General features: G+C 42.3%; 1 protein-coding gene across 2 annotated transcripts; it reads left to right on the top strand.

Annotated features, from left to right (window-relative positions):
* The first annotated feature begins 1,650 nt into the window (after positions 1-1,650).
* On the top strand, positions 1,651-21,150 carry LOC112214231 (monocarboxylate transporter 2). 2 transcript variants are annotated; one of them, XM_024372832.2, is made up of 5 exons: positions 1,651-1,905; positions 13,918-14,169; positions 18,183-18,326; positions 18,684-19,493; positions 19,924-21,150. In XM_024372832.2, the coding sequence occupies exons 2-5, from the start codon at positions 13,953-13,955 to the stop codon at positions 20,196-20,198; spliced, it is 1,446 nt and encodes a 481-aa protein (XP_024228600.2). In that variant the 5' UTR covers positions 1,651-1,905; positions 13,918-13,952; the 3' UTR covers positions 20,199-21,150. The 2 variants fall into 2 exon arrangements, with proteins under 2 accessions (XP_024228600.2, XP_042167380.1); XM_042311446.1 differs by lacking the exon at positions 1,651-1,905 and adding an exon at positions 6,045-6,063.
* Positions 21,151-23,035: the final 1,885 nt, after the last annotated feature.

Raw genomic sequence — 23,035 nt, forward strand, 5'->3', positions numbered from 1 at the left:
GCTGCCTTACTCAAGAAAACAAAAAAGAGACCATGTTTGTATGCGGCTTTATTAACTCAATGATATACACTACCGTTCAAAAGTTTGGGTTCATTTAGAAATGTCCTTGTTTTTGAAAGAAAGGCACATTTTTGTACATTAAAATAACATCAAATTGATCAGAAATACAGTGTAGACATTGTTAATGTTGTAAATGATGTAGCTGGAAACGGCTGATTTTTAATGGAATATCTAAATAGGCGTACAGAGGCCCATTATCAGCAACCATCACTCCTGTGTCCCAAAAGCACATTGTGTTAGCTAATCCAAGTTTATCATTTTAAAAGGCTAATTGATCATTAGAAAACACTTTTGCAATTATGTTAGCACAGCTGAAAACTGTGGTGCTCATTAAAGAAGCAATAAAACTGTCCTTCTTTAGACTAGTTGAGTATCTGGAGCATCAGCATTTGTGGGTTCGATTATAGGCTCAAAATGGCCAGAAACAAAGAACTTTCTTCTGAAACTCGTCAGTCTATTCTTGTTCTAAGAAATGAAGGCTATTCCATGCGAGAAATTGGCAAGAAACTGAAGATCAGGTAAAACGCTGTGTACTACTCCCTTGGGCGAGCAGTTTGCTGATGGGCGAGCGGTTTGCTGATGTCAATGTTGTGAACAGAGTGACCCCATGGTGTCGGTGGGGTTACGGTATGGGTAGGCATAAGCTATGGGCAACAAATACTATTGCATTTTATGATGGTAATTTGAATGCACAGAGATACCGTGACGAGATCCTGAGGCCCATTATCGTGCCATTCTCTGCCATCACCTCATGTTTCATCATGATAATGCACAGCCCAATGTCACAAGGATTTGTACACAATTCCTGGAAGTTGAAAATGTCCCAGTTCTTCCATGACCTGCATACTCACCAGACATGTCCCCCATTGAGCGTGTTTGGGATGCTCTGGATCGATTCCCGCCAATACCCAGCAACTTCGCACAGCCATTGAAGAGGAGTGGGACAACATTCCACAGGCCACAATCAACAACCTGATCAACTCTATGCAAATGAAATGGGTGGTGCTGCATGAGGCAAATCATGGTCACACCAGATACTGACTGGTTTTCTGATACATGACCCTACCTTTTTTTATTTAAAGGTAAAGATATCTGTGACCAACAGATGCATATGTGTATTCCCAGGCCATAGATTAGGCCTAATGATTTCATTTCGATTTACTGATTTCCTTATATGAACTGTAACTCAGTAAAACCTTTGAAATTGTTGCGTTTATATTTTTTGTTCTGTGTATATATAAATGTGTATCACAATATGGGCGATTGGCACTCTGGGTTTCAATTGCTTTTCAAACAGATAAACTGGTCAAATTGGCCAACATAAGTGATGTGAAATGATATTCGCTAAGATATTTTGATGCATAGTTTACTAGCATGAAACAAGCGTTTTGACAGCTCTCTCATTACACGACTGTTGAAATGAATCCCCGTGATAAAACGGATGACCTACTTCGAGCTTGTTTTGAAGTGTTGAATGGGGGCACAACACGCGGACTCGTTCTCCAGTGGAAGCGAAACCACATAAGGTTTCAATAACAAAAGAATGAGAAACTCCCTCAAACAAATTGTCGAACGCCCCCCTCTCCTCCCAACGGCCGCAAGCCGGCTGGTTTTACTTGATGCTCTGTCTGGTCTCTTGTCTCCAGCGCTAGGCTACCCGTGGTCAAGAATAGCAACAGTAGCAGCAGGATGGACCGCCTTCTTTCAACGCTGTACGTCACATTCAGCTTCCTAGTAAGGGAATTCAAATAGAATACAGCCCCATCTTCCCGCAACACTGACAAGGTCAGCGACCAAGGACCACATACCACATTTGGAGATAGACCGCGCCTATATTCGCAAAAGGTAATATGCGTTTCCTGAAAGTTATGCGTGATGGAATAACACTTACGAAACTGCCCGTGTGTTTTTTTTTTTGTCCTACAATGAAACGCTTTGCTTCGTCGGCATTGAGAGAGCTGCTTGGTCATCGGGCAAGAATAGCCTACAACACAGAAACAGGCTTAATGCTTTATAAAACAAACAATCGGCTGGATTTTGAATTATATTATGTTACAGTTTGAAATTCACATATATTGTGCGTAATCACGGAGTTAACCCAATGTGGCACCGACAGACATGTTATTCGTTACACTTAGAATACTCCCAAGATTGTGCGAATGATGCTTATAGACTACAGTAGTCTAGAGAATTATGAGTACTTTTTTTATGTAGGCCCAGTGTAAATTATGGTATGCATATTTGGCTGGTTCCATCCGGTTTGTATCAGCAGCACACGCACACAGAGTATCTGACCACACGGATTAGGATCTACACGCGCGTAGTGCATCCTCGTTTGAGTCGTCACTGATCAATCAGTAGGTCTATTGTACATCTCTCTTCTCATCACGTGCGTCTCGATACCTAATGTGAAGTAGCCATTTTCCCACTGAGAGATGACACAGAGATGACACAGTTACTAAATCCTACTAGTCTATTATTATCTAAGGATCTGATCTGAAGGTTTTTCCTTAAGCAGGTTTGGGCCAAGCAGAGGATGTTTCAATTCCAGGGTCAGCTGGTGGGCTTTAAATATAACACCGGTCAGTCACATTTGGCCTGCCTTGTTTCCACCTTGATTTGATATAGGGAAGGGAAAGGGGGATATTTAGCATGAGATAAACCTGTTTTTTTACAAAATGACCTGCGAAGTCTGCCTGGTTCTTGGGTAATGCAGATGTTATGGGAAATTGGGCAATTTATGACTTGCATTGTTGAAAGAAATGTAGACAAAGAACAATGGGCCATAGATCTGGCTATGTGCACATATTGATTATGAATTAATAATGCACTTGAGGTGTTTTCACGTTCCTCCCCAGGTCATACTTTGCTCTTTGCTCTATGGTAGGCCTATTGGAGAAGTTCTGGTACTGGCGTAGGCTGGTTCTGCCTCTGGTACTGGACTACTTTCTTTGGGTTACTAAAGGCAGGGTAGTATGTAGACATTGCAGACATGATAATCCTTTGTAGCATTGGTGTACTGTAACCCATATATGGGCATCTCCACTTTGTAGAGCCACCACTTCATAGTTGACCTGACAAATGGCTAGGAACCATTAAAATCCCAATAGAAATGGTGCATGCTAGTGAGCTAGTCTATGTAGCTAAATAATACATGGATGGTTATTTTCATGCTTAGCTGACTCATCTCCACAGCCCTTTTGTCATCAGCCTCGTAGCCTCACCATCCATCTCCATCTGACTTCCCAACCCCTCTGGTGATAAATCAGTTTTATAGACAGCCAACTCACTGGGGAAAGGGTTTGTAATCTGGACTAAAACAAGCAGTGACCAGCCAGCCATCGTCAGCAGCCCGTAGGCCGTCATTCACTGGTGTGATTAGGGTAATATGACTTCTGACTCGATCCTAAATACTGGACTGTTGTCATAGCCCTCAAGCCACATTCATTGTCCTCTGCACTAATGTGGTTCACTGTTTTCATGTCAACAAAAAGCAGTGTTCCCCCTGAGCATGTGTGTAGAAAATCAATTCTTAGGGCTGCTGAGTTGCTGAGGTTTTAGCCCTAATGTGTTACAATAATTCCCAAACAAGTTTGTGGTGTTGACATAGTATTTACAAAGCAGTAGTTATGATTATTGTTGCACACACAATAGTGATGGGGGAAAAATCCATAGAGTTACATTTCGCAATATTGTTTTGGACAAATGTATAGATGTAATAATGATTTTCTAATCAGCGTTAGCTAGCACTAGTCAGCTGTACCTGCGCCAGAACTCTGGTATTGTTCATCCTTAAGCTTGTTCTCTATCTTCTTTTTAAATATTGAAACAACATGTTTCCAACATGTTTCCAGCACTAATCAACACAAATTTTCTCATGCTCTCTTGTCTCTGCAGCAGATTTAGTGAGCAATATGTTCCCATATGTTTGAAAATTTGGAACATCAAATCGTATCGAATCGCAATACATCTAGAATTATGAGAATCACAATACATATCGTATAAGCAGCTTACCGTAAATATCCTGATAATATTTCATGAGCTCTCTGGCAATTTCCAGCCCTAGTATACATGATGTTTAAAAAGTGCTTGCAATATTCAATATGAAACCCTTTCCAGTATCCTACACCACAGACTATTAGGCATACAAATGCATTTGATGTATACCCTGTATTATGTCAACTGGAGTCAGGTATGTATTAGGTTGCATACCTTCAGTAAGTCCCTAGCCTGGCACAAGAACCCTTGATCAACAACGTGGCTTAGGTGCTGTGTCCAGTGCTCCAGTCCCATGGTGCTGTCGTAGAAAACAGGGAGGGAAGTGGAGCTCAGACTCTAATCCCCTGTGAGTAGTTGAGCAGTCCTCTACAGCCGTAGCTTATTAAAAGAAGTTGTAAGAGACAGTTCATGTTCAGTCAGAGCCCAGTTTGTTTATGCTTTTTCTCCAGTTATGAATGTCCTGTTTGGTGTTTACTTAGCCTAACACTTACTCAGTGGTCCCCTTTGACCCCCTCTCAAACAAATACTTGGATTAAATGTCCCTCAAATCAATGTAAACTAATTAAAAAATGTTTGTTGTAGAAGAATTTAGAAGAATCCTCTACACACCGTTATCAAACTACTAAAACTTTACTCTTAAAATGTGTGGTGTAATATGTTTTCCCATACCATTACTTAGGCGTTGACGCTGCAGCAAATATTGGCATGGATTAACAGGTTGGTTCTTGGCATTGGAAGCACTGGATGTTGCTCCAGGGGCCATGACACTCTGCCTAGACAGAAATCACCACTTGATTTAGCTCGCTCTGTGCGCCAGGAGGGCAGGGCTGGCACTTAAAGACCAATAGAACAGTTCCAAAAGTTACACCACCTACCTGGCGTGCTGGGTGAGCTAAATCAATCGCACCTGCTGACTATGCACAAACACCGCTCAAGGCCTTCCATGGTAATTAAAGGTACTTACTTAGCAGCTGAAGACATGTCTAATAAGTAGTCTAAGTGGGTGTGGTTAACTGGTAGAGGGTAGATTAGTCACCACCCATGCATTTGAACAAAATCAGCTTGGTAATGGGTTAAGAGAACCTGTAGTAAAAGGTATCCGGTAACACTTTACACTAAGTTGTTCTCATACCTGTGTAGTAACTTGGTATTTACTCTTGTAATGCCATTATATTAACAGGTATATTGTTGCTCAAAATGTCTCCTTATAGCCCTAAATGTGGTAGATAGACTTATTGTGTGCTTTGCCATTACCAGTTGTTCATGTAAGACTACTTTCTGTGTGTGTTGCCCTAGAAGTTAGAAAGCAGAAACTACAAAAATAAGGTATCGGACACCTATTGATTATTTTCATGGAAAGACCCCTGACTGCTGGGCAGGGTGTGTCTACTCTGGCTGTCAATGTCCCCATTTGTCTCTCAGTAGTCTTTCTTCTATTGAGAAATCATTGAGGTTGTAGTTCCTTTACTATACAGGTCTTCAAAGAGGCAACTGTATACTGGATCAGTGTTTCTGGTAGATTACTTTCCATCTTGATGAATGTCTATGTCAACGTTGAATCACTTTGTGTGACGTGAGAGTTGGCAGTTGTGGTTAATAATGAACTAGTTGTACTAATACACTTTAGCTACAGTACATGCATTACTTTAAGGTGACGTCGAGGTCAGGTGCCTGCTATCAAAAAGGCTTCAAGCCCCTTCAACCCTGGCTTACACTTTTGACATGCCAAGTCCTAGAATTAATGTATTGAGAGAATGAGAGTTCATTTGTTTGCTTTCAGTTTGCTTTCATTATATCATTGAAACACATTCTTATTTTCATTGACGGCCTAGGAACGGTGGGTTAACTGCCTTGTTCAGGGGCAGAACGACAGATTTTTACCTTGTCAGCTCGGGGATTCTATCTTGCAACCTTACAGTTAACAAGTCCAACTCTCTAACCACCTGCCTCTCATTGCACTCCACGAGGAGACTGCCTGTTACGCGAATGCAGTAAGAAGCCAAGGTAAGTTGCTAGCTAGCATTAAACTTATCTTATAAAAAAACAATCAATCAATCAATTATAATCACTAGTTAACTACACATGGTTGATGATATTACTAGTTTATCTAGCGTGTCCTGCGTTGCATATAATCGATGCGATGCGCATTCGCGAAAAAGGACTGTCGTTGCTCCATCGTGTACCTAACCATAAACATCAATGCCTTTCTTAAAATCAATACACAAGTAAAAATTTTTAAACCTGCATATTTAGTTAATATTGCCTGCTAACATGAATTTTGTTTAACTAGGGAGATTGTGTCACTTCTCTTGCGACAGAGTCGGGGTATATGCAGCAGTTTGGGCTGCCTGGCTCGTTGCGAACTGTGTGAAGACTATTTCTTCATAACAAAGACAGCCAACTTCGCCAAACGGGGGATGATTTAACAAAAGCGCATTTGCGAAAAAAAGCACAGTCGTTGCACGACTGTACCTAACCATAAACGCCAATGCATTTCTTAAAATCAATACACAGAAGTATATATTATAAACCTGCATATTTAGCTAAAAGAAATCCAGGTTAGCAGGCAATATTAACCAGGTGAAATTGTGTCACTTCTCTTGCGTTCATTGCACGCAGAGGCAGGGTATATGCAACAGTTTGGGCCTCCTGGCTCAATTTGCCAGAATTTTACGTAATTATGACATAACATTGAAGGTTGTACAATGTAACAGCAATATTTAGACTTAGGGATGCCACCCGTTAGATAAAATACGAAACGGTTCCATGTTTCACTGAAATAATAAACGTTTTGTTTTCGAAATGATAGTTTCCGGATCCGACCATATTAATGACGAAAGGCTCGTATTTCACTGTGTTATTATGTTATAATTAAGTCTATGATTTGATATTTGATAGAGTGGTCTGACTGAGTCGTGGTAGGTAGCAGCAGGCTCGTAAGCATTCATTCAAACAGCACTTTAGTGCACTTTGCCAGCAGCTCTTCGCTGTGCTTCAAGCATTGGGGCGGCAGGGTACCCTAGTGGTTAGAGTGTTGGACTAGTAACCGGGAGGTTGCAAGTTCAAACCCCTGAGCTGACAAGGTACAAATCTGTCGTTCTGCCCCTGAACAGGCAGTTAACCCACTGTTCCTAGGCTGTCCTTGAAAATAAGAATTTGTTCTTAACTGACTTGCCTAGTTAAATAAAGGTAAAATATATATATTTTTAAATGGAGCTGTTTATGACTTCAAGCCTATCAACTCCTGAGATTAGGCTGGTGTAACCGATGTGAAATGGCTAGCTAGTTAGCGGGGTGTGCGCTAATAGCATTTTAAACGTCACTCGCTCTGACTTGGAGTAGTTGTTTCCCTTGCTCTGCAAGGGCCGTGGATTTTGTGGAGCGATGGGTAACGATGCTTCGAGTGCCTGTAAGTGCCTGTAAGAACATCCAATAGTCAAAGGTATATGAAATACAAATGGTATAGAGATAAATAGTCCTATAAATACTATATTAACTACAACCTAAAACCTCTTACCTTGGAATATTGAAGTCTCATGTTAAAAGGAACCACCAGCTTTCATATGTTCTCATGTTCTGAGCAAGGAACTTAAAAGTTAGCTTTTTTACATGGCACGTATTGTCACGCCTGAACCTTAGAGATACTTTTTATTCTCTATTTTGGTTAGGTCAGGGTGTGACTAGGGTGGGTAGTTTAGTTCTTTCATTTCTATGTTGGCCTGGTATGGTTCCCAATCAGAGGCAGCTGTCTATCGTTGTCTCTGATAGGAGATCATATTTAGGCAGCCTTTTCCCACTGGGTTTTTGTGGGATCTTGTCTATGTATAGTTGTCTGTGAGCACTACATTGGCTTCACGTTTCGTTTTTGCGCTTTATTGTTTTCTGTGGGTTTCATCAAATAAACATGTGGAGAGCAGTTATTGATGGTCCATTAATTCAACCAACGTTTGTGACACATATTGCACTTTTACTTTCTTCTCCAAAACTTTGTTTTTGCATTATTTAAACCAAATTGAACATGTTTCATTATTTATTTGAGGCTAAATAGATTTTTATTGATGTATTATATTAAGTTAAAATAAGTGTTCATTCAGTATTGTTGTAATTGTCATAATTACAAATACATTTTTAAAAATCGTCCGATTAATCGGTATCGGCTTTTTTTGGTCCTCCAATAATCGGTATCGGCGTTGAAAAATCATAATCTGAACCGAGGGCACACTGATATTTTATTGATGACCTTATGAGCTTTGTATGAATTCATTCACCCAGTGTCTGGTGGAAAGCAGCTGGCAAAGTTACTGTCTTTTGTCGTGACTTTGTACAAGACTCTCTGGCTGTTGTTTAGAGAACATTGGTGCTGTGAGATAAAATAAAAAGGGGGTGGGGGGAATATGTTTAATTGTCACATACAGTGAAATGTGTTGCTTTAACAGGGTCAGCCATAGTAGTACGACACCCCTGGAACAAATTAGGGTTAAGTGCCTTGCTCAAGGTCACTTTGACAGGTTTTACACCTTTGTCAGCTCAGGTATTCGAACCAGCGACATTTAGAGAAGGCGGAGTAGACATTCTTTTGACTTCTGCTCTGGAGATGTTCTCCCTGAATTGATGTGATCAATAACTGCTCTCCATTTTGTTCTCCTGGAAAGTCCCCTTTACAAGCACTCATCTTCTCCCTCTCTATCAATCTATTTGCTCTCCATCTCTTCCTCATGTCTTCCTCTCCCACAGGCTATTCAGACCACATAATCAGGTAGTGTATGATGCTTATGAAAACACTTGGCTCAAATCTCCTTGTCAGTTTCATCCAAGGTGACACAAGATTCCTTGGGGACTAGACTGTCACAGGAGTGGCCTGTACCTGCCTGAAGGCCTGTGGATACACAAACCAGAGTACAGCATGGCGACGTTAGTGACCTCGCAATGCCTGAATGCCATTCATACCTCTGTGCAAGGGCCCAACAAGAAACTTCTACACTGCCAGTTTTACATTTAGGCAGTGACTAGATATGAGAAAAATGTATGTGTTTTTTTAATCATTGTTTTACTTCAACTCTACGACGGTGGCAAATGGAGTAGCTGCTATTTATAAAACCAAAATTATAACACAATGTCAATGGAAAAAAGGGTGATTATCCTGTAAATTGCACAGCTCAAAACCACAACCAGCCTCAGAGTGGCTCTATATTTACTAAAATTGTTCTGTCAGTGTGGTGCCAAGATAGCTCTGAGTAGGTTACCTATCCATTTTTGTTTTCACTCTGCACACTCTATCCTACATAATCCTGTTGGGTGTACCAAGAGACACAAAGCCACCAATCTTGCTCGTCATGTGGCTCATGGGCAGTCAGTCGTGTTGCTGCAGGTGGTGCATTGTGTCCGTTAACTCAGTTACACGTCTTCTCTGTGTCAGGCTCCATGGTTACTCAATGTAGCTCACCTGAAACAGAACACAGACAGATTCACACACACACACTATTGTGTTACATGCTTTGATCAGCTTGTCATTGAGATAATTCAATTAGAGGAATGCTGTTGTAGTTGTTGGCTGCCTGCCTCTGCATTCTAATTCTAAGGCTCCATTGTCCATTTAACCTTCCCTGAAGTTTAAGATAACAGGAGTGTTTTGAGCACAGGTAGGCCTAAGGTAGGCACACTGTTTGCTCAGTTCAACAACGGGCAAGGAAAGGCATCTGAGGTGTCTTGTGATTGGCTTAGACGGGACACATCCCTCTGGTTGGGTGGGACTGTGGTTGGTTGTCTCTGGCTGTGAAAGCATCTGCCCATCCCTCTGTGTCAGCTGCTATTCTGAGACACCAAACAGAGGAAAGACACATTACAGAGGACACATGATGACATCATGGGGAGAAACTACTGTGGAGCACAAAGAATGAATAAACTTCTCTTGAAAAACAGTAGACTCATGTATGTCAAATAGCCTAAACCAACTTGTTTTGTTTACTCACAGAAAGTTTTTTTTGTGCGTGACCGCACATTTTTGTGTGACTTATCATCGCTTACACTGTGTGTTTTGGTATTTTCAGTATACTATTCAGATTTATAAACCTAAGCAGCTTATGAGTCCTGAGACCATGTTATGCATTGTCGTCACGTTTAATCAATCAGCCCCACTATCAACCCCAGACAATAATCAGATTAACCTTTATTACCATATGGATGTTTTGAAAAATAGACAATCTCTTGAGTTGAATTAAAAGAGCAACACGTGGGAATATGCACAGAGGATTAAACAGAATATTTTAGTGATTAGCAACATTTTTAGCTTAAGTTAGAATTGTAAAAAAAATAAAGTAAGTCAAGCACCTGAACAGAGTGACGGGAAGATGCCCAGAATGCCTGTAAGAATACATTTTCAGGACCACTTCACCCTCCGTTAAGCCCTCATAATACAGGTCACAAATACTCATGGTGTCTGTTAAATAACAACCGTGTTTACATAGTTGTGATGAAACAAAACCTTTATTTAGAAAAGCTAGGCTGGAGGTATTCCTTACCTAAACAATGTTGTGTGTGTGTGTGTGTGTCAGAAGTCATGTAGTAGTTATAAACCAGCTGATCAAATCTCAAATTTCAACTACTATCAGTTTTAGCATTAAACTGAAATAGACTTTTTAATGTCTTTATAGTGACGTTGAGCACAGACCAACTGGCAAGTGTCTTCACTGACAGTTTCAACCTTTCCCTTACCCAGTCTGTAATACCTACATGTTTCAAGCAGACCACCATAGTCCCTGTGCCCAAGGAAGCGAAGGTAACCTGCCAAAATGATTACCGCCCCCTGGCACTCACGTCAGTAGCCATGAAGTGCTTTGAAAGGCTGGTCACGGCTCACATCAACAGCATCCTCCCGGACACCCAAGACCCCACTCCAATTTGCATACCGCCCCAACAGATCCACAGATGACGCAATCTCAATCACACTCCACACTGCCCTTTCTCACCTGGACAAAAGGAACACCTATGTGAGAATTCTGTTCATTGACTACAGCTCAGTGTTCAACACCATAGTAACCACAAAGCTCATCACTAAGCTAAAGACTCTGGGTCTAAACACCTCCCTCTGCAACTGAATCCTGGACTCCCTGACGGGCCGCCCCCCCCAGGTGGTAAGAGTAGGGAACAACATGTCTGCCACGCTGATCCTTAACACTGGGACGCCTCAGGGGTGTGTACTCAGTCCCCTCCTGTATTCCCTGTTCACCCACGACTGCGTGGCCAAACACGACTACAACACCATCATTAAGTTTGCTGACGACACAACGGTGGTAGGCCTAATCACCGACAACGATGTGACGGCCTATAGGGAGGAGGTCATACAACTGTCAGTGTGGTGCCAGGACAACAACCGTGCCCTCAATGTGAGCAAGACAAAGGAGCTGATCGTGGAGTACAGGAAAAGGCGGGCCGAACAGGCCCCCATTAACATTGATGGGGCTGTAGTGGAGCGGGTCGAGAGTTTTAAGTTCCTTGGTGTCCACATCACCAACGGACTATCGTGGTCCAAACATACCAAGGCAGTCGGGAAGAGTGCATGACAAACCCTTTTTTTCCCCTCAGGAGACTGAAAAGATTTGGCGTGGGTCCCCAGATCCTCAAAAGGTTCTACAGCTGCACATTCGAGAGGATCCTGGCCGGTTGTATCACCGCCTGGTATGGCAACTGCTCGGCATCTGACCGTAAGGCGCCACACAGGGTAGTGCATCACTGGGGCCAAGCTTCCTGCCATCCAGGACCAATATAATAGGTCAGAGTGTCAGAGGAGTGTCAGTGTCAGAGGAAAGCCATAAAATTGTCAGAGACTCTAGTTTCCCAAGTTATAGACTGTTCTACCCCCAAGCCATAAGACTGCTGAAGAATTCATAAGATCGCCACCGGACAATTTACATTGACATTGCTTTGTTTTCTATGCATCGTCACTTCGCCCCCACCTGCATGCACAGATTACCTCAACAAGCCTGTACCCCCTCACACTGACTCGATACCAGGGCCCCCTGTATGTAGCCTCGTTATTCTTATTGTGTTACTTTGTATTATTACTTTTTATTTTAGCCTACTTGGTCAATATTTTCTTCTTCTTGAACTGCACTGTTGGTTAAGGACTTGTAAGTAAGCATTACACAGGAAAGTCTACACTTGTTGTATTCGGCACATGTGACAAATAAAGTTTGATTTGATTTGAGTAACTGTCTTCATTCACGGTTTCCTTTTTCCTTCTGAGAGGTCAACCAATCACAGCACATGGCGACTAGTTTAGCTAATTGCCTGCCATTGACAGCTGACACAGGGCTGAATATGAATGAGGCTCCACAGCAGTGCAATCTGATCTGGCCACATCTTGATGAGAGACAGAGACGATATAATTTATTGATGCCACTGACTTCAGTGCACCCTGTTGTTGTCATGGAGCCTGTTTTACAGCCACTCTTGAGATTGAAATGGGAGGTTCTAGTTTTAGTGTTTTTGTGCCCTTCTGGTTTGGTTGGAACTTCAACCACTTTCCTCAACACTTTACCTTGAATTAAAAAAAAAAAAATGTTTTACCTTCATTTAATTAGGCAAGTCAGTTAATAACAAATTCTTATTTTTTGAATAGAGTTAGTGTGCTATGGGTCGCCTTTAGACCTATGTGTCTCCATTCAATCTTCTAACCCACCTAATCAAAGCCATGCCATACCCCTGTTAAGCTTTATCGTCTCTAGAGTATGGCTGTGCATGTTTTACTAAACTACGATAATCCCATTTGAATAAGCTTTTACTTGTGATGTTGAAATGCCTCCATAAGCCAGTGGTTAGTTGTGTCATGTCAACGTATGTGAAATCAGAATTATATAATTGATGCAATATTTTTGTTGTTGTTGATTAAGCTCATTGGATCACGGAGGCACATATCAATATCACTCATCAGGTGTTGTAGATTGTGTGCCTGGAACTAAGCAGCTGCCTCTTACCCATGATATCTCTTGAACAATTTAGAAAGTGTGTATGTGTGGTGTATGTGTTTATATACGATCAGAGACATGTTTGCTTTGTCAATAAAGACAAGTGATCTTGGTCACTGCTGCCCGTACACCTCTCCCCTGTCACACCAGGGGGATACCCTCAAGGTGAAAAGTGGGTGGGGCAAGGGCTGGTCTGGTTTCAGGTAGAAACTCAACCTTGTGACAAGGGTGATTAACTCTGTTAGTGTGTGTGTGCCCACGTGCATTCTGGAGCTGAGATTTGGTCTTATGACCCAACAGTCAAGAGTTTAAATGACAAAAGGGACATGGCCTCAACCGGTGGGAAACAATAGGGCATACACTTAAAACATGCCATTGTCAATGTGGTATTGGTGTTAGCTACAATTGTCTCCAAACAACCTTTAACCTGAATATAGTGCGTAATGGTCCACATAAGTGGTCCACCTTATGTGGGAGAGAATAGTCCACAAGTAGTCCACATATGAGACCTTTTTTTGTTACACATTTTTTATAACTTACACTTTTTATTTGTTTTTCAAGCCTAAGTTTACAGTACAGAAATTCATCTTAGAAGGAATGGAGACGTCATTATCATCATTATTGTTCAGTTCCCCAACCAAGAGAGCTTTTCAACGGTTTCTCTTCCTCTTCATGTTTCCCCTGTACCGACCCTCTCTTTCCTCTTCATGTCTCCCCTGTACCGACCCTCTCTTTCCTCTTCATGTCTCCCCTGTACCGACCCTCTCTTTCCTCTTCATGTCTCCCCTGTACCGACCCTCTCTTTCCTCTTCATGTCTCCCCTGTACCGACCCTCTCTTTCCTCTTCATGTCTCCCCTGTACTGACCCCTCTCCTCTTCGTCTTTCCCCCTCCAGTAAACAGTGAGCGCTGAGAGCCAGCCGGGCCAGAGATGCCACCCCCTGCCGCAGGCCCCCCAGCAGTGACCCCTCCGGACGGGGGCTGGGGCTGGGCCGTGGTGCTGGGATCCTTCATCTCTATCGGCTTCTCCTACGCCTTCCCCAAGGCCATCACCGTCTACTTCAAGGACATCCAGAAGATCTTCGATTGCTCCTACAGCCAGATAGCATGGATCTCCTCCATCATGCTGGCCGTCATGTACGCAGGAGGTAAGACCAAGACAAGAAGTTGGTGTCCAGGTAGTCTCTTGAGGAAGTCGTCTGTCTGATTTGTTAAGAAGAGTTGGGTTTCTGTATATGTCGTGCCCTGAGATTATCTTCACCATGTGACCTGTCCAGGGAAAACTCAGGCCCCAAGTATGGGGCAAGGTACCTGTTCTGATCTGATTGTGTGTCTCCTATGAGAACCTATGACCATATTTAAATTGACATTCAAGAAGAACACACGGTTTCTGTGACTAGTCATAAGCGTATTTTAGTAATAATGCATCACGTTCTCCTTCTCAGCATGACTTTACCCCTCACTAGGTTAGCCAGTAGGCACCTTGCTTGGCAATGCCACGCTGGCCATCTGTTAGCGGATGCCATCCTATCCAGTCATTTCTAATTGTTGCTGTCAACAGGGTTTGTTGTATCCTAGACCGTTGTTGTGATGATGGTGACAGTGATGGCCAGTTGGCCATAGAGAGCCAAGGACACCCAATACCATCCTCTATATGTGACAAGCCTGTACAAGGCACTTGTCCCTCATTAAAATGTTTAGTGTAATTCATTCATATTGATCTCTGAGCAAAGGGGAGAACAGAGCTTCATCAGCTATTCATTAAACACCTGCTCTCTTGTCCTATGTGTTTGCACCAGCTGTAGGCTGATAAAGCAATTGCCCATTCAGTGTTTAATGCATTCTTTATTTCTACAAGCAACGGACATATGCTGCTCTCTGGAATAACATGGCGGAAAAACAATCACGCATCACCAAATATTTACCCCAACCAGCTTAATTGAGGGTGTTTGTCCTCTTGGTAGAGGAAGGAGACTTGTGGCTATTTTACAACGTACCTGTTGTTTTCACATCGCTTGCTGTCTGTGCGGTTGACGCAACTGCCACCTCCACCACGAGTTCAGAGGTCAGACACTTACTGAATTCTCCAGGGCAGTCATCAGGCAGACAGACTCCCTAACTGATAAGATAGCAGTGCCACTTATGATGCTGATTGGACCGAATCACAGAGCAAACAAACTGGAAATGCTTGCCATATCCTCAAACATCAGGATATGCCAATGTGTGGCTCTTGCTGATTTCAAACAGCAGCCAACCTATTTTTTATGATGAACGGCCTCACACACATATAATTAGACACGACAACAAATGCGCAACAACTGTAAGTGAAGGCAACTATTTCATATCTTCCTGGATGTTTGTCTCTATAACCCAGGGTGTAACACAGACACTGAGATGAATGATTAGTAATGATGATGATTGGTACAGAAAAGAGCCCAAAGGGTATTATTGTGAAATATTGCACACTATTGCATCATCTATATGCCTACTGCAGATGTCATGTTCTCCCGTCCCTCCCTTCTAGCCTGGCTGAGTGTCGCTCTGCAGTGACGTGCTAATATGGAGGCTGTGTGTGTGTGTCAGTGTTGGATCAATGTCACTAATCCACACAGAGAGAGGGAGAGTTGACCTTGACTAGGCTAGGCAGCATGGCTACATACAGTACCTTCCTCTGTTGACAGTCAGCACAGCAGAGCTCTCTCACGGCCAGGCACATTAGCCTCAATGCTAACTGAACTGTCCAGAAGAAATATGGCTAGCTAAGCTGTGTTATTAGTCTATCAACCACTGATAGAATTCATGTTTGCGTCCTTGTATAACTGCTCTGGAAAACAACTCTAAGCTTCATATATCAGCGCTTTATTCCGTAATGAGAGAGACATTAATAGTATGATGGATTGCAAACATCAGTTTCCTGCATAGTCAGCTGTCTTGATGGTTTATCAACCTTTTCTTTTCCAACCTCACAAATCAGGGAGCGGTCGGCAAATGTGTTACACAAACTTCCATCTTTCTGCTGTCTAGCTTTTATGTCCTGTGAAATAAATCACAGCTGGAAGGGTAAATGACGGGTGTACCCATCCTCTTGTAGGTATTTGTTTCCATGATTGAGCCCATATTTTGCCTCAAGTCTAGACACAAGCAACATTAAGTTATGGTATCTGATCATACTTCAATAAAATGTTTTATTAATGAGCCGAAGGATGTTGGTAGGGGCTGAGATACAGTATGTTCAAAGATGCCATGTTGAATGTCAATAGTAGTCAAATTGTTTGTCCTTATAATTACTTTCAAAACAAACTCCTAATTTGCTTTTGGTAACCTGGAAAGTGTGTCCAGCTATTGCAGCAATTAAACTTCACTTATGAATTCTTTTTTAAAATGAGCTAATATGAAACCTCAAGGGCTCCCTCCACTTGGCCTATCCAGGTTTCACCACCAGACTCAGGAGAATACTGATAAGTGCTCTGTATGCAAATGAGGAGGGCTCCTCTCCTCAAGGTCGGAAAAAGATTCACGCAGAGCAAATGAAGTCAGGCGACTTCTTCCCCAACCTGTTTTTAAATAGCACCACTCTCTGAGTCCGACACAGATACGGCACATCTTCTGCTTGCTAATGGGGGCATTATTCAAAAAAGGGGAAAATCTTTCATTACTCTTATCGTTTCTTATTCAATTTACTCTTCCTTTTGTTTAAAGTCTGTCATGAAAGGGGACATTGTGACATGCCATAGAAGCAGAGTCATGCCTCACCCTATCAGGTAATGGAGACCAGAGGTTCAAACATAACAGGACTTTAGAAATACAAAGGACAAAGTTTCCCTCAACAACAACTTTTAGAAATTTGACAAGGACACAATTTAAAAGGAATTGTTTGGACCTTTCAGATTGATGTACTATCAATGACCATAGAGAGGGTTCAATAACAGGGGTTGACCCACTAAAACCAAAATCTGCTAAGATTCACTTCCTGCCCGTTGTCTTGTGTTGTATGCCTCTAAGAAGAAGTTGTGTGGCAAGCCCTTATTGAAGGTAACAAGGAAATGGAAAGTGCAGTGTGGCATAGTAGCGCGATGCTGGTCGGCCCCACTCAACTCATCTGTACGTTTACTACCAATATCAAGTGCTTACTGTTACTCATGGAAAATTGTGAATTACAGAGAAACTGAGCTGAGGGACAAATGGGCCATGGAGCCAAGGTCTTCAGCTCACTTCAAGGTGTGTGTGTATCATAGTTCATGATTCCCCCTCTTTTCAGATATGAAAACATTGCATTGCAGTGCACTTTCAGCAAATATATCTGGGGATGCTCCAATTCAACAAAGTCCATTTACGTTAACCTGCATTCTCTCGCTGTCACATATGAAACCTATCTATGCCCATACAGTGTGTATTCATACAGTCAGTGTCTATTATCCACTTCATAAGATAACTGGTTGCCACGTTGGGTCTCTGTTTCGCATTAGCATGGCAGCTGTGCCTTGAAAGCTTATGAGACAGAGAGACCCATTGCGTGTCCAACCAGAGCTCAGTTCAATGTCTTCGCTCAGCGTGTCGATGAGGCTTGACGGGCTTGATCGATTCTGACTCATTCCGTTTGACTAACACTCTCTGTTTGGCCCTCAGCTCTCAGTGCAACCTGTCCAAGGCTGACAGGCACCCATTGGTTAATTGTCTAGGTCCTGAGTTATGTCCAAGACCTCACATGCACTCTGTGTCATTGGTCTTGCTGGTCCAACAGTACATGTATTGCTTGTCGTGATGGGATCTCTGATACATATGTAGCTAAGCTAGAAAATAACAGATGTTTTGTCAACGTGCTCTGTACTTATTGGCAATAAGGCCATTTGTTTGTTTGACTACTAAGATAATCCTGTGTTATACCCATGCCTGTTTGTTACTGATCTCTCAATGCAGCCCTCGCCCCCTTAAGAATACATGCAGAACACACAACACGATGTTGTACATTGTTTACCAGTATCAACAAGGTCTTGTTACAGTACCTCTATTTCCAGAGCTGGGAAGTTTCACGCTGTCTTTCAACGCTAACAAGCTTAAACCGTTAAGTAATCACTACATGATTACCCGAGTCTATTGCAGGCTGAATGTATGGGTTGGATGAAAGACCATGTTTTTAGTATCTCATTTGTTTCTCTTCCAGGTCCCATAAGCAGTGTACTGGTAAACACATATGGCTGCAGACCTGTCATGATCATGGGGGGAGTACTGTCTTCTATCGGGTTGATATCCGCTTCCTTCTGCAACAGCGTGGTGGAGCTTTATGTTTGTATCGGTCTTATAGGAGGTAATTCCGATGAAATCCATTTCACCTCATTCAGAGTTAATTTGATTATAGTGTCAAACTCCTTAAGTGGCCGGTTGAAAATAGGCCTATAACTGATTCTGAGTTTTCCATTCTGTGTTTCACAAAGATCATGGTAAAATACTATAGATACATTACAAGAGTACAGTTAAGCTTGATTTGTCAAATCATTTAATGACCACTGTCTGGCTACTTGAAGAAAATGTATATTGTTCCGAATGTGTACTTTATGCTCACTGTCATATATGCCTGAATTATCTTATCAGATAATTTTCTTGTTAGAAATGTATGTTATTTTTTTAAAACTCTAAATCATATTATTCCTCTCTCCTCACAAAGGCCTGGGCCTAGCCTTTAACCTTCAGCCAGCACTGACTATGATTGGCAAGTACTTCTATAAGAAGCGCCCCATCGCTAACGGAATAGCCATGGCCGGTAGCCCAGTGTTCCTGAGCAGCCTAGCCCCTTTCAACCAGTACCTGTTCAACTCCTTCGGCTGGAGGGGCAGCTTCCTCATCCTGGGGGGCATACTGCTCAATTGCTGTGTGGCTGGCTCCCTGATGAGGCCTCTGGGGCCACCACTGGGCAAGATCAAGAAGGATGAGGAGTTGGTCGTTGCCAAAACTGCCACCAAGAAGAAGGAGACGACCACTTGTTTGGGGACTGTCAACAAGTTCATTGACCTGTCGCTTTTCAAGCACCGCGGTTTCCTCATCTACCTGTCGGGCAACGTCATCATGTTCTTGGGCTTTTTCTCACCAATAGTCTTCCTGACGGCCTACGCCAAGGACATAGGCGTGGATGAGTACTCGGCCGCCTTCCTCCTCTCCATCCTAGCCTTCGTGGACATGTTTGCTCGGCCCTCCATGGGGCTCCTGGCCAACTCCAAGTGGATCCGGCCCAGGATCCAGTACTTCTTCAGCTTTGCCGTGCTCTACAACGGGGTGTGCCACATCCTCTGCCCCCTGGTGGAGAGTTACACAGGCCTGGTGGTGTATGCCGTATTCTTTGGCTTTGCCTTCGGCATGGTCAGCTCGGTGCTGTTTGAGACCCTGATGGACCTGGTGGGGGCTCAGAGGTTCTCCAGTGCCGTGGGGCTCACCACCATTGTGGAGTGCTGCCCTGTCCTCATTGGTCCACCCCTGGCAGGTATGTCACTGATCTCTCAACTCATTACTACTTAATTCAGCTGTGAGACATTGCTTACTTTTTAAGCAGTTGATATGCCAAAGGAATAAATTAAAGTCACTCAATTATAGTTTTATTGAGTGCTATTGCTTAGTAGTCATTCACTTGGTTTGATCTTGGTTATAGAGTTTGCTGATTTAGAGTGGAAAAGCAATATTACATTTTGGCATTCTTATAATATGTGCTTATTTGTCTAATTACAATAACAACAAATGGAAAGTTAATTCTGTGATTATTGGTCCATGACAAAATGCTTCATTTATTTGAGATAATGTTCCTCATTAAAGATCAGTAGACATGAAGAAACTGATAAAGGCATATTTGGAAATGCAGAAAATAGCAATATGACAGGCCTTCATCACATTTATCCTTTCTATGCTCTTATTTACAGGTAAACTGGTGGACATCACCAAAAACTACAAGTACATGTATTTCTGCTGTGGGGCTGTGGTGATCATGGCCAGCATTTGGCTGTTCATCGGCAACTTCATCAACTACAGACTCCTGGCCAAGGAGCGCAAGCAGGAGGAGATGTACAAACGGACTGAAACCGAGGACCCCGACCGGGACCAGGACCAAAAGGAGACAGACGGGGACGCCCAGGCCTTGGAGGACATGGTAGACCCCAAAGATGAGGACGCCATGCAGAGGGAGACCAACATCTAGAGCCCCTCCCTACTGCCAACCACACCCCCCTTCACCACCACCCTCACGTCCCCCTCTGCCACTATCAAACTGCAGACTGAGCTCAAGGGGGTTGCCTCCTGGTCTTTCCCTCTCCAGGGTTCCGCTCGGGGGCCTCCCCGCAGTGGCCCCTCTGTTTCCGAAACACTCAAACTGCCAGAGTAACACTGACAACCATGTTGTGGGATACTGCAAGGTGTATTGCTGGAGGAAGGGGTGACTGCCCTGACTAATACTCAGACATCAGACTAGCCGGAGATAATGGTGTAAGATACAGAACGCATGTTAGGAGGCCACAAGGCTTGGAATATGAGAAAGAAGCTTTTGTCGCGTATCTAGGAATCTGTGAAATGCGACCTGTCGACAGAAATCTAGTACTGCTCATGTATTTAGCATGTGCCACTAAACCTACCACACCAGCAGCCCAATTCAACTGTTCTGATTGAAATCAATACAGGTTAATATCCTAGCTTCCTATGCTGGGAGCTGACATGCGAGGACACATAATGTCCGTTAGTACCAGGGTTTTGGTGAGAGACAGATATCGTTGCAACACAGGAACAGAGATGAGTTCATGGTTTGGTGGCTCCAATGACCATGTATTATACTGTTCTTTAGCGCACTGTGTCAGTTGTGTTCGTTAGCTAAACCTGCAAAACTGCCATGCTTCTAATCTAACGATAACACCCACTGTTTTATTCACTATTGCATATTGCACATGGAGTCCGTATACGCTGCACTACTTCTAAACTGGCCATGTTTAGGCCTCATCCAAAACAACAATGAAACAAATGCAATTTAATTATATTTAATGAGGTTGGATGTAAATTTGTTTTATTGGCTGTGTTTCCAAGGGCCTTATTCACAATCAATATAATCTATAAATGTGCATATTGTTGGTTTATACCAAATAAAGAATCCATGAGCAATATAACCTATTCCTTGCCATTGTATTGATGTACGTATATACAGGGATATTCATTTTTGTAGTCAATGGTCATTTCTGGGAGTAGCTGTTTAACTTACACCAATGATACATTGCCTTACGTAAAGAATGCAACTAAGTTGTGTCAAATATACAGTACCAGTCAAAAGTTTGGAGTGTTTTTCTTTATTTTCTACATTGTAGAATAATAGTGAAGACATCAAAACTATGAAATAACACATATGGAATCATGTAGTAACCAAAAAAGGGTTAAACAAATCAAAATATATTTTATATTTAAGATTCTTCAAAGTAGCCACTTTGCCTTGATGACAGGTTTTCACACTCTTGGCATTCTCTCAACCAGCTTCACCTGGAATGCTTTTCCAAAAGCCTTGAAAGAGTTTCCACATATGCTGAGCACTTGTTGGCTGCTTTTACTTCCCTCTGCTGTCCAACCATCCCAAACCATCTCATTTGGGTTGAGGTCGGGTGTGGAGGCCAGGTCATCTGATGCAGCATCTCATCACTCTCCTTCTTGTTCAAATAGGTCTTACACAGCCTGGAGTTGTGCTGGGTCATTGTCCTGTTGAAAACAAATTATAGTCCCACTAAGCGCAAACCAGATGGGATGGCGTATCGCTGCAGAATGCTGTGGTAGCCATGCTGGTTAAATGTGCCTTGAACTCTAAATAAATCACTCACAGTGTCACCAGAAAAGCCTACTCTGCATCTCACAAAGACACAGTGGTTGGAACCAAAAATCTCACATTTGCACTCATCAGACCAAAGGACAGATTTCCACCGGTCTGATGTCCATTGCTTGTGTTTCTTGGCCCAAGCAAGTGTCTTCTTCTTATTGGTGTCCTTTAGTAGTGGTTTCTTTGCAGCAATTTGGCCTGATTTACGCAGTCTTCTCTGAACAGTTGATTTTGAGATGTGTCTGTTTCTTGAACTGAAACATTTATTTGGGCTGCAATTTCTGAGGCTGGTAACTCTTATCCTCTGCAGCAGAGGTAACTCTGGGTCTTCCCTTCCTGTGGCGGTCCTCGTGAGAGACATTTTAATCATAGCGCTTGATGGTTTTTGTGACTGCACTTGAAGAAACGTTCAAAGTTCTTGACATTTTCTGAATTGACTGACCTTCATGTCTTAAAATAATGATGGATTGTCGTTTCTCTTTGCCTATTACAGTTGTTCTTGACATAATATGAACTCAGTATTTTACCAAATAGGGATATCTTCTGTATACCACCCCTACCTTGTGACAACACAACTGATTGGCTCAAAAGCATTAAGAAGGAAAGAAATTCCACAAATGAACTTTTAACAAGACACACCTGTTAATTGAAATGCATTATAGGATACTACCACATAAAGCTGGTAGAGAGAATGTCAAGAGTGTGCAAAGCTGTCATCAAGGCAAAGGGTGGTTACTTTGAAGAATCTCAAATGTAAAATATATTTTGATTTGTTTAACACTTTTTTTTACTACATGGTTCCATATGTGTTATTTCATAGTTTTTATGTCTTCACTATTATTCTACAATGTAGAAAATAGCCAAGATAAAGAAAAATCCTTGAATGAGTGGATGTGTCCAAACTTTTGACTGGTACTGTGTGTACATGAAAAAGTATTTATTGAAGTGTTATAGAAATTACCAAATTAACATGCCTATTGTGAAACGGTAAAACAGCTTCTTGTGTGACCTTCATTTTTAAGTACAGTATTTCTTCCTTTCAACTCTAACTCTCTGAAATGGCTTTTTGAGGGAAGTTGTAGTGAGCATAATGTTTGCTTGAAGAATCTTGTCAGCAATTTCTATTAACATAATAATGAACAACGTTCATGTGCAGTACCGTATTTACACAATTCAAAGTAAGCTTCACTTAA

Source organism: Oncorhynchus tshawytscha, linkage group LG33 (assembly GCF_018296145.1).
Source record: "Oncorhynchus tshawytscha isolate Ot180627B linkage group LG33, Otsh_v2.0, whole genome shotgun sequence".
NCBI lineage: Eukaryota > Metazoa > Chordata > Actinopteri > Salmoniformes > Salmonidae > Oncorhynchus > Oncorhynchus tshawytscha.